Source organism: Lathyrus oleraceus, chromosome 2 (genome assembly GCF_024323335.1).
Source record: "Lathyrus oleraceus cultivar Zhongwan6 chromosome 2, CAAS_Psat_ZW6_1.0, whole genome shotgun sequence".
NCBI lineage: Eukaryota > Viridiplantae > Streptophyta > Magnoliopsida > Fabales > Fabaceae > Lathyrus > Lathyrus oleraceus.
In genome coordinates this window covers 31,080,113-31,093,167 of record NC_066580.1, presented here as the reverse complement: position 1 = coordinate 31,093,167, position 13,055 = coordinate 31,080,113, and the positions used below count along the sequence as shown (strand labels likewise).

Genomic DNA, 13,055 nt, shown 5'->3' with positions numbered 1-13,055 from the left:
GAAAAGAAGTTACATTAAGAGATCAAAAGGAGAGGCACGACACGCAGGTCGTATTTAAAAACCAAAACAAAATGAAGGAAGACTAAGGCCATAACTGATCACAACAAGGCAATAATAACAATCACATTATTATTATTAATTTTTAATTCCTTTAATTAATTAAAACCAAATTAAATTTCGGCGACCGGTCACACTACGCAGAGTTAGTCGGGGGTTCCGCTGCCCTGTCCAAAATTTTAATGAACAATTCATTTGAAATGGACATTGTTTTGCATCAACACAACCCTTGCGTAGTCACAAAACAGAAACCCCAAAATTTTGACTCTGTGAGTGTGACGACCGTCACAGGCATGTTACGACCGTCACAGGCCATGTGAGTGTGACGACCGTCACAAGGCACGTTACGACCGTCACGCATCCAGCTTGTTACGCTTGTTACGCTCGTCACACGAGCTTCACGCGGCCAAAATAACAGAACTTTGAAACAGTCTACAGACCTCTTCCAAAAGCCCTAAATTCACAACTCTTTGACGGCACAACCCTTGCGCCGTCACCAACCCTAATGCGCCAATTTCAGACCGTCAAACACACCTCGATTATTGATTCAGTATGATTGATCAACAGGTCATTGCTTCACCATACTAATGTCGGATTCCGAAGCAAATGACCATTGATCGCTCAAAGGAAAACAACCATTTAGTGTTTGAATGAACGAAACAGAAACAGCATATCACATATACCGTACTTTGCATTAGGATTACTTATATCATATATAAGTTGATCGGTCTCAATTGTGTAACCTATGGACGATCGATGTATCGCTGCTTCACCATACTAATGTCGGTACCGAAGCATAGTCAACATCAATCATCCAACTCGTACACTCATGATGCCAAATTTAATTACCCGTTTAATTAATTGATTCATTCTGTCTTTTAATCATATTAATACAGAAATTAAACAGCTATCCGATTCATGGTTTCGTAAGTGGCTCTGATACCACTGAAGGAGAATTGCGGTCCAAAACGCAGCGGAAATTAAAATTTCTCCTTTAGAGATCCTTACGAATGGTCATGATCAGTGATAGAATATTTACCTCTTGTGATGATCGAAACCTTTGGTGCAGATCTCTTGTGACGATCAAAACCTTTGATACAGATCCACGAAGCGATCACGAACGTTGAACGATGACAACGTCTCTACTCAGTCCACACGAACGGGTTCCTTCAATCTCAGTGCTAGCTGGTACGAATGAAGGCTTTGAATGAGAGAGAGAGAGTGAGAGAAAACGAAAATAATGCAACCGCCATTTATGCTTCTGCACAAGGGTTCTATTTATAGAACCACTTGTGTGGGCTTCAAGCTAAAAAGCCCACTTAAGTGTATTTTGGCCCATATCTTATAATATGCCCAAAATCACTTAAGCCCATGGTACCTTACCATATTTCGTATTCTACTCAAGTACACCGTACCTTACGATGTTCTATAATTCACTTAAGGGCACCGTACCTTACGGTATTCCTTAGTTACTCTATCTCTTATCAATCTGTCCTTTGTGTGTGACCCTGTAGGTTTTCGTGACGTTGGCAATTATATTAAATCACGCATTTAATATAATAAATAGTGAATGGTATCTAGCAACACATCACTGCTACCCAAGACACGAAAATGTCATGTGATCTGACAAAACCATCTGTGATAATAATTATATGTATAATTACCCTTTTGCCCTTATGTCTATATTGAACACAAGGCATAGACCGTGTCATCCTTGTCCAGTTCAATATTGGGCCCATAGACATTTATCCTGTTATGCAGGATGGGCAAATTCCATCTAGGTCACTCATGTCCCTCAGCATGCTTTGTGGAGTACCCATCAACTGTCTTTATGGTTATCCAGTTACGGACAACGTTGGATCAGCAATAAAGCACTCGACTCTACATCTAGGGTCCATAGTGGTTTCAGGTCGAAGAGTGGAATACACTATTATCACCATGAGAATAACTTATGACACCTTGCATAACTTTCTATATAGTATTCTCATAGCGGGTCAATCCGATATAAATATTACTCTTAATATTCATACTTATGTTTAAGACTTGATAACTCTTTATCCATGATCCATGAGATGTGATCATCAGTCTACAAACATAATAGTCTTAATGCTTTAATGTTATCCCACTTAACACTAAAGCTCGACTACGGATACTTTAGGAATAGTGTCCTTATGTTTAATGTGTTCTCATGATTAAGTCACACTTAATACATTAAATGGACTATCTATTCCAAGGACTTTATTAATCAACCATAATAAAGAGAATGCCTTTTATTATTAATAAATAATTCGATACAAGTACCAAAAAGTATTGGCCTCTAGGGCTTACACCAACATTAAGCTCACACTAGCTCATAAGTCAAGAAAAGCTTTTTCGATGACATGATTACCCAAAAGACAAGGAATGGAGAAATTTCCAGGATCTTTATCTTTCTTTGCTAATTTGTCCTCGGAAATAGCATTACATTCCAAAGGTTTCGGATCGTCAAGTCTATGTTTATTGGTAAGGATGTCTTTGAGAAACTTTGCATAAGAAGGTATTTGGGTGATGGCTTCTGTGAAAGGGATTTCTACATGAAGTTTTTCTATAACTTTAATAAAATTTTGATACTGTTTATTGATCTGGGTTTGTTTGAGTCTTTGCGGATATGGTATAGGTGGTTTATATGGCGGGGGTGGTACGTAAGTTTTATCTTTAGGTTCTTCTCCTTTCTCTCGACCTTCCTGGTTTTCAGATTCCTCTGGTTCCTTTACTTTGTCTGAGGGTTTGGTACATTCCTTAGAAGTTTCGGATTCACTCAATCTTGGGTTTGGTGGCTCATCATAAGCGTTCCCACTTCGTAGGGTAATGGCATTGGCTTGTCCTCTCGGATTTTGTTGAGGTTGTCCAGGGAATTGTCCTCCAGGTGTAGTCTGAGGGGCTTAGTTTAAAGCTACCTGAGAGATCTGGGTTTCAAGCATCTTAGTATGAGTAACTATTTGGTCAACCTTGGTTCCTAACTGAGCAATCAATTCATTAACATGAATGTTTTGGTTCATGAACTCCTTGTTTTGTTGGGTTTGAGCAGTGATAAAATTTTCCATAATTTTCTCAAGGCTCGGCTTTGGTGGCACAGGTTGCATAGGTTGATTTGATCTTGGGGCTTGATAACTAGGTCTCGGAGGTGCATTATTTTGGATAGGGTTATTGTTTTTATAGGAGAAGTTCGGGTGATTCCTCCATCCAGGGTTATAGGTATTCGAATATGGGTTCCCTTGGGTGTAGTTCACTTGCTCGGAGTGGGTTTCGTTTAATAGACTGCATTCTGCAGATTGGTGTCCTTTGGTTCCACATATCTCACAATCCGACGAAACTGCGGCTACAGTATTCGGGTTTATATACATATGCTCGACCTTAAGGGCTAATGCGTCCATTTTAGCTTGCACCATGTCTATAGAACTTAGTTCATGCACTCCTCCTTGGGCTTCCTTCTTCTCAACTGTCACTCGTTCGACTCCCCATGATTGATGGTTTTGAGCCATATCTTCAATGAGGGCACTAGCTTCAGGGTAAGGTTTGTTCATCAGAGCACCGCCTGCGGAAGCGTCGATGGTCATCTTTGTGTTATAGTGAAGTCCATTATAGAAGGTTTGAATGATTAACCAATTTTCTAAACCATGATGTGGGCATGCTCGTAACAACTCTTTATATCTCTCCCAAGCTTCGAACAACGATTCTCCTTGGTTTTGGGTAAATCTAGTTATATGGTTTCGAAGAACGGCGGTCTTACTCAGGGGAAAGTATCTAGCAAGAAAAACTCTTCTAAGGTTATCCCAAGTCGTAATGGAATTGGGTGGAAGGGAATCTAACCATGATAGGGCTTTATCTCTGAGGGAAAAAGGAAATAATCTTAAGCGTATTACCTCAGGAGAAGCTCCATTGGTTTTAAAAGTGTCTGCTAATTGAAGAAATATTTTTAAATGTTGGTTAGGGTTCTCAGTAGCGAGACTTGCGTCTCTGTTGCACTAGTTGCAACAGGGAGGGTTTAAGTTCAAAATTATTAGCTGGGATAGTTGGGTTTACTATACTAGAACTAGGTTCTTCATTTGATGGTTGAGCGAAATCTTTAAGAGGTCTTTGGTTTTGATCTTCGGCCATAGCTCTCTTAATTCTATGAAAGAATAAACATGCACGAGCGTAACGTTCAGGTTCCGCCAAAGGGTATACTAAGCTTAAACTTCCAGTACTGCGAGTTCTTCGCATTGACCGGCGGGAAATAGCCTAAGTCTAAACGATATAACAACAGGAAAATGAAATTTGACGAAATTGGTCCCCGGCAACGGCGCCAAAAACTTGATGCGTTGCTTTTCGCAAGTATACGAATGCGTCAGAGTAATATAAAAGATTGTCGAATCCACAGAGACCAAGTGTCAATCTATCGTTATCTATTGTTATGGTGTTTATCAAAGGCAATCGAAATAGGTGTTTTTGGAGTGTGCAATGAAAAGTAAAGTGTTGAATAAAGATTAATTAATAAAGACAGGGTCGAATGTAATTCATGTAATCAATTAATAATCCAAGTACTTGCTAATAGGGCTACTTATGGGCAATGTTTACTACTTTGAAAAGAACTAATTTAACGGGAACTGTCGCTTTCGCGTATTCAGAATCGAGTTGTACTCCCTAATCAAACCCTCTTATTGTCACTAATAAAAAGGCGCGCATTGCGTTAGAGTAGTAAACCTATTTTTAAGAAATATAGTATCTTGACTAAGCTGAAAAGTATATAACCTGGACTTCTTAACCAAAAGAGGTTCTCACGAACCAGACTCTAAACTTATAAACGCGTCTGAAAATAGTTTTAAAATCTCTTTTCTTCTTAAGTTAAAAACTCATAATGAACTAAACAAAGCGCTTTCGCTGTTTTTGAAATAGTTAAAAACAATTAAGTTTAAAAAGACGTTGGACGGCTTTCGATCTTACCCAACAGAATTGAAGTGCGAGAAAACTCAAGTTAAAAGTTAAAACAGCCCTTGAGTGCTTCTACGAACAATTGTACGGATTATCGGTTCAATTACGATCCTCACATTCTAACCTTATAAATTTAGTTAGACATGGTAAAGTAAAAGTGCATTAATTTAAATAAAAGTAGTGCGAGTGCGGAAAGTAAATAAAAGTAGTGCGAGTGCGGAAAGTAAATAAAAGTAGTGCGAGTGCGAGGAAATAAATAATTTAAAGCGAGTGCGAGGAAATAAATAATTTAAAGCGAGTGCGGGAAAATAAATAAAGTAAAGCGAGTGCGGGAAATAAATGAAAGTAAAGCGAGTGCGGGAAATAAATGAAAGTAAAGCGAGTGTGGGAAAATAAATGAAAGTAAAGCGAGTGCGGGAAAATAAATAAGATAAAGACAAGTAATAAAAATCTGCTCCAATCGGAGGGTTGAGTAAATTGCAAAGCGGAAATGAAAATGGCGGCAGGATTAACTTCCTTCCAAAGTGCTCCAAACTCGATTACAGACTCTATTACACAATTGTGGTAACACTCCAATGCGAAGCGATTACCACTTTAAAATACTGAATATATGCCTAAGTGAAACAAAGTTGCTCTGAGTTTGCCTCTGTTCTAAGTTTGGATGATTGTAAAAGTGATTTCGAGTTTCTATTTATAAGCAAGTAAAAAGATGGAAATGACTTGGATGCCCTTCAACTTGAAAATGGGAGGGAAATTATTTTCCTCTTGTGGCGCCCGCCACAAGGCCATTTTGAGGCGCCTTAGTGGAAATAGTGGAGAACGTGGCAGTTGAGGGAAGTTGAGCTTTGGACACGTCATGGCAGGGTCTATGACGCCAGCCATGGGGTAGGCCACAAGTGCAAAATGCTGAATTTTAGGGTTTTTAGCTCTTTTTCACTCCTTTTCTCGATCGGGCTCCGATTAAAGTAAAAACCTGAAAACAAAGGAAAACATAGCAATAACACAACAAAATAACAATAAAACAACTAGAATGCATGTGAAATCAGAGTCGAAAATACGGTAAATTTCAGTGTTATCAATTTACGCAATTAAAATAAACAAATGCAAGACTAGGATAAGGATTTATTCTAGATTTTGTAAAGAAAATGAAATGAGAGACCATATTTATAGAAATTGTAGATCAATAAGGACCTTAAAAATCGTATCATATAATCAAGATAGAATTCAGAGATGCATCTCCGGATCCATATTTTTTTCCAAAAAATAAGGGTCTGCTCGGTGATGTATATCTGGATAGTCCCCTGTTTTGTTTTTTAATAATTAAAAGGTGTGTCCAGAGATTCATCTTTGAACCCACACAAAAATTATGCATTTCAAAACCAATGTATTGTGCATTGGAGAATTTAAAACACAAATATTGTCCAAAGATTACCACCCAATTTTATAACATTATGCAGTTCGTTAAATATAAAAAATATGTTACATTGTTAGATTAAAACTAAAATGCATCAAAAAATATGTCATTATCTAAATATATTGGTGGTTCATTCTTCGACCTTTCCTCATTTACTTCTATTTCAATGTCTCTCAACTTGGTGAACTCTTTCATCCTTTCTAGAAAATGATTAGACCAAGTTTCAACATCTTCCGTGAAATGTATCGTCCACTCCGACAATGTCTTTGGTATAAGACATCCTGATTTTAATTAAACCTGAACAAAATGTTGATTTTTAATAGACAACACATGATGTTTTCATATGGATTTTGAGATGACTTACTCCAAAGTGGAAAGAATGTTTATGAGAAACCATATCATGTTAAATCAAACGGAGTCGAACCAGTAAGATAAGGAACTAGAGCATTGAGAATCGTATCATAATTTTCATTGTTCCCGTATAGCTCTGTGTATGATTCTCTATGCGTCTTCATCTATTGTATAAGATGACTACAGAAAAATTGGTTGTTGTCATCTCCCTTACCGAGTAAACCTGAAACAACTCGAAAAGCACAATTGTCGTCACCTTAAACATTTATAATCTTTCAATGTATTTGTGCATAAAAAGTATCATCTCTTTAATGTGTATGATTTTTGGTAACAGCGGACAAGAAAATGGTTTGCAAATGCGAGCACCCTTGAAAATAATTTTTTGGGATTTTGGAGTCAGAGAATCCGGAAAATGTGAGTTAACGTGTTCAAAGTATGAAGAAGATTATCTTGTGGAGTTGTCACTTTGTGTCGGTTTGACCTTTTTAGGGGCACCCTTTGTTTTAACTAGTTTTGACGATGGTTTCAAATCCATTGTTTTTGGAAGTTGCTCTTTGATGTGCAATTTCATTATGTCACCAGCTTTCATGAACCTTTCTTGGATCAGTTCCCACTTGGTCATGATAGATATGTTTGATTTATCATCCTTCATAACACCATCATCATCAAAATAAAGCATTTTCCAGTGAGTGCAAACTTCATCCATACGTATTGGTTTATCAAGCTTCTTCTTCTTTGAAATTAAACAAGCACATAGAAGACTCTACGTCTTCCTAAGTGTACATCCACACTCTGAGCTATCTGAACCTGTTTTATCCGCTTGCTTGGGTTCGTGAAAAATAAAATTCAACATCTTCCAAGATACATTGCCAACCAACTTTGAATAAATAATGTTGTCTTGGAATCGGTGTTCTAACACAGTAATTCTCAGGCCCAAAGATGCTTGTATATTATTATGTTGGTTTTGAAGCATTTGGTTCACGGAGTCCCAATATCGACAAATATATTCTTTACTGTTTCCCAACCAATTCTTTAGTCTAGCATGTGTAGATTCAACTCTATTAATTATTGTATTGTCAAAGTGTCGAACCTGATCGATCCATGCACAAACAATCTTCTCTTTAACCTAATCCAAAATAGTGCCCTAAACATATTTCAGCAAATCTGGACATATCGTACACACACTCCTAAAATGTAGAATAAATTCGGCATATAATTCTTCAGGGGACGAATTTATTATAAAATTTCATGCATCCATTATATTTTCTACCACCACACCGAGTTTGACAATTTTTACATCCTCACATATGACTTATTTCATGCTAACCGCGGGTTTTACTCGACTTCTCACATTTTTGGTTATGTGGTACTTACAAAATAATGCAAACGGTGTAGGAAACACCATTGCAATCAAATTCATCAGTGTGATGTCGCAGTCGATGATTATGATTTGTGGCATGTTTTCTTGGTCCTTCAACCTAGTCTTGCACATTTCTAAAGCCCAATTGTCCTCTTTTTTGGATTCTAAAAATGCAAAACCAAATGCAAAAGTCATCTCTATAAAAGTAACACCAACAATTTCCCATAGTGGAAGTCTATACTTGTTTGTTTTGTATGTTGAATCACCTATGAGCACGACGGGAAATATGTTGAATAACTTGATGGAATCTGGATGACTCCAAAATATATCTCGAACGATGACTTTATCCTCACAAACTCTGTACCTAAAAAATTAGTCGACATTCTTTAAAAGCTTTAACAGTTGTTGCATGTCAGATCTTGGTCCTCTTACCGCCTTGTTGTCTCGAGCACACACGTTGTATATTTGCTTTATATTTGAAACATTTAGAGGTATTTTTCCATTTGAAAGATGCGAGTATGATTTCTGGCGCCACCATGTTTAATGTCATATCGGAAATAAGTTCCCTCTCATCCAGAATAAGGCGACATACAATGGGATGACTGACTAGCTTGTCACTCAAGACATGATTATGTATAGCGGAAATCACATTAAATTTGCATATCTCATCCATCGTACGATATTCGTGCAGTTTAAACGGACACTCACATTTCCTCGATCCAGTGTCATCTTGTCTCAACTTCCTAATTTGTGGTTAGTTCTCATTGTTACAAATGATTGTCTTCTATTTGAAACATTGTCTGGCCTTCCGATTACAACACCAAATCCTAATTTTCCGACCTTCCTGCGGAGTTATTGTATCATATGTTCACGAATAATAAACTTTCTTTATTTGTAAATTGGCACAAACATCCACCTCGACAACAATAGGTGAGCACTCGATTTTAGATCATCATTCACTTCATCCAGTCTAACATCATCATTCAATTTATCTGGCTTAACATCATGCTTCACTTCGACCGATTTAAAATTTACACTCACAATAGCTTTGGAAAACATATTTGGGTGCACCATATATAATACCACCATCAATAGAAAAAGTGTGAAAACTCAAACTATCAAGCCAATCCGGATATGCATATTCGAACCACGAGAAATTTCGTTCGGAGATGCATATCCAGATTCAACATTCCTTTTTCCAGCTCAAACCAAATTAATGCAAGGAATGATGGACGAAATGAATGAACTTTACATGGAATTCCAACTTGTTTTACTCCCTTTGAATTGATGAAATATAATAATGATGTTTTGGTCTTGATAAGTTGATTGAGAACGGAGGAAACTTTTTAAAGGGTTTTTAGGGTGAAGTATAGTTTCAAGCATGAAGAAGATAATCATGTAACATGATGTTTTATCTAATTTCTCATTTGATATTTCCGAAGATACATATTCGAAAATATCACTGAATCGTTTATTAATTCAGTTAAGTGAAATAAAACACCATAAATTAGTACATTGAATAATACATCTCTAGACATATCCAAATAACATTCGAATATATATATTCTGACCATATTTTTCACAAAATGGAGTGAATCTAAAAAAAAGTTAAATACAATTTTGGGTACATCCAAAAATACATCATCAAAATTATAAAAGATATTTCGAATTTCCAAGAATATGAAATGTCATTTTTTCCCAACACTACAACTAAGGTCGCATAAAGTGTACTTTCCGCAAATATAATTTGATATGCAAATGATAGCCCAACTAATTAAATACCACACATTGGAGTTTAGATATCACTTTCAATGCCAATTGTTTGTTGAATGCAAAGTCAAACCCACGCACTTATCATATCTACTTAGTGCATTATGCCTCAACCGTTAATTGAGTCTTGCATTTTACTATATCAGAATAAAATAAAATTCATGTCACTTTCAATTATCAATATACTTATTTTCCTTAGCTTAAGTTTTTTTACCCAAGATCTACACATTGAAGTAACCAACTAATTGTTTTGTAAAGTAATTTTGAAAGTGTTATATATATATATATATATATATATATATATATATATATATATATATATATATATATATATATATAAGCATCTCTTTATTACATACCCTACTTGATATATCCAAATTTTTATGAAACACATGCAGTGTCAGAATGCCACCGACTTACCGCTATAGCTTCTTCCACGTGTCAACTTCCTCATGGCTTTATCAAGTTGGAATCACATGACTCAAATTCTTAGATCTGAACTTAGGAATTTCTAATGCTTGAAACTTAGTTTTCCTTCTAACTTTTACACATAGAGAATCAATTCAATTACAATTTTCTTTGCATTTTTTGAAAATGAAATTGAATTCCCATTTTTTCTAATGACTCATATATATATCATCATTATCGATTATTTATAATCTTTTGGTGGTTATGACCACTATTAGTCTATTCTTGATGTTTCTATGATTTTTTGTCATTATATAACTTAACTAATATTACTAAATAATTGAAACTAACCAACACAACACATTGTATATTTTAGTAATTCATTAGAAAAGCAAGGCTTCTTAAATATACACCACTTGAGACACCATAGCTGGCAGCATATGAATGCTACATTCTCATCCACTAACTCATAAAAAAGCTACTTACTTAGTTTGCTTCTATTCACAATAATTTCACACACACCAAGAATAATGGAATATAGAAGAAACTCATCATCATCATCATCATCATCAACATGCCTTCTATTCTCAATTCTTTCTTGTCTTTTTCTTTCATGTTTCTTAGGATCTGTTGGAGCTTACAAAAATTACACAGTGGGGGATTCTTTAGGCTGGTTTGACAAACTTGAAAAACCAACTGTTAATTATCAGAAATGGGTTGCCAAAAAACAATTCAGCTTGGGAGATTTTCTCAGTAAGTCATTTTGACTTTGTAGCTTTTATAGCATAAATATTTTAGTTTCAGTTCTTTGATCTGATCTCCAATTTACACTGAACTATCTTCTGTTTATAATCATAAATATTAGATCATGAAAAATATTTTACTTTAGAGTAATAACATTAAACTGTTTTTAGATTAAACAGTCAACACTACGATGATATCTAATCAAATTGACAAAAATCATGGCAGGGAAAGAAGGAAAATTTTGATGATATGATCATTCATCTTGTAATTTTTTTTCTTTTTAACATATATGAGATATGTAGCATAACACCTCTCAAAGAAGGCGTGTGGTATCCGTATCTGACTTGTGATTCAGTTTATTCATTTCTTTAAATTATTAAAGATATCAAAATTATTACTGCTGTCGACGTATCAGTGTCAATATCATCTGCGTCAATATCATTTGCAATATCCTTCCCTGGAAGGATCAACTTTCTCTTCACATAAGAAGTTTATGAAATTGGCATAAAATTAGATTGGTTAAAACTTTCAACTATACATGAGAAGTTTTTTATTTCCTCCATGTGATGTATATGCTGTTTTTTTTTGGTATGTTGAAGCATTTAGTCAATTTATAAAAGTTATGCTTAATTTGGACGCACTAACAAAAGTACAATGTACTAATTATTCTCAAAATAGCTTAACAAAGAAATTTAGTTACTGAAATGACAGTTTCCGGTCCTTTTTCTTGTTTTTATTCCTTTCTTTTATTACAAATATTCTCTTTTGATATCGAGTGAGTGATCATTATGAATCAGTCTGTCACACGGACACAGAGATTCATAATGGACACAATACTGACGGTAATACTTTGATTTTGTATGTAGTTTTCAATACAGACAGCAACCACACTATTGTTCAAACATACAATTTCACAACATACAAACAATGTGACTACGATGATGCACAGGACAAAGACACACTCCAATGGTCATCAGGTTCTCAACCCAACGGTGAAGTAACTCCACTCACAGTGGCAGTTCCTTTGTTGAAAGAAGGACCAACATATTTCTTCTCGAGTGATTATGATGGCGAGCAATGCAAAAATGGACAACATTTCAGAATAAATGTGACTCATGGATTAGGGTTGCCAAAGAGTCTTCTACCAGATGATTCACCTTCTCCTGCTAGTCCGGTTTCCGGTGACGATGACTCGGCACCGGACACAACTGTTCCTTCCAATTTTAACAATCCTAAGGAAGACAAAGATGATGATAAAACAAGTGATGAGAAATCTGGTTCTTATTCAGTGTTAAAGTATGCACAACTTTACAACAAGTTTTATGTGTTTCTTGTCTTTTTAGGGATGCTTTTGTTGTTTTAGTAAGTTAAATACCATTTATTTATTTTATAGTAATTTTTTTATATGTTATTATTTTGTTGATGTGAGGTGTGAGCTAGGATATACCATATATGTTATATTGTTGTATAAACTTCAAATTATATTTATGGTGTAAACTTGAAATTATATATATTGAAAAAGAACAAGAGTTCAAAATAATTTCATATTTGTTTTTTTCCTATTCATTGAAGGTCCTATTATATGATAATATGATATTATTATTATCTATGAAACAATGCCAAATCATGTGGGGCAGAGATGTTAATGGCAAAGCTCTTAGACATGTTATTATGACGGATTGTAGTTTAACTTTAGTTTGAACAATGTGACTTTTCTTTTTATATCAAGGATCATGTTTGTATATGGTTGTATCATTTTTGTGTTTAGTTTTCCTTTTTCATCAAGGATCGTGTTATTTATAGCTGTGTCGTAATTGTAGTTGTGTCTTAACATGTTATTTATAATTGTATCATAGCATTAAATTAAGTGTAGTTTAAAAATTGCTAACTTTTCTTTCCTATAAATGTGCATGTGACAAACTTTAATAAGAGACCGAATTAGAAAAGGATTATTTTATACTAGGAGAAATGATATTCCTACCGTCAAAAACTAAGGGTTAT

General features: G+C 35.2%; 1 protein-coding gene and 1 non-coding gene across 2 annotated transcripts; both read left to right on the top strand.

The window, feature by feature from the left end:
* The first annotated feature begins 3,708 nt into the window (after window positions 1–3,708).
* LOC127125051 (small nucleolar RNA R71) lies at window positions 3,709–3,815 on the top strand. Its single transcript, XR_007804517.1, has one exon. It is a non-coding gene; the product is annotated as a small nucleolar RNA R71 (small nucleolar RNA).
* A 6,842-nt stretch (window positions 3,816–10,657) lies between these two features.
* On the top strand, window positions 10,658–12,591 carry LOC127117866 (blue copper protein). The gene is made up of 2 exons (XM_051047989.1): window positions 10,658–11,063; window positions 11,921–12,591. Exons 1-2 carry the CDS (start codon window positions 10,841–10,843, stop codon window positions 12,415–12,417), a joined length of 720 nt encoding a protein of 239 aa, XP_050903946.1. The 5' UTR covers window positions 10,658–10,840; the 3' UTR covers window positions 12,418–12,591.
* The last annotated feature ends 464 nt before the right edge of the window (window positions 12,592–13,055 follow it).

Excerpts from the sequence above, each read along its gene's own strand:
- LOC127117866 (XM_051047989.1), top strand. The coding sequence starts at position 10,841 with ATGGAATATAGAAGAAACTCATCATCATCATCATCATCATCAACATGC. Across the intron at positions 11,064-11,920 it reads CAGCTTGGGAGATTTTCTCA|TTTTCAATACAGACAGCAAC; the intron begins GTAAGTCATTTT and ends TTTTGTATGTAG.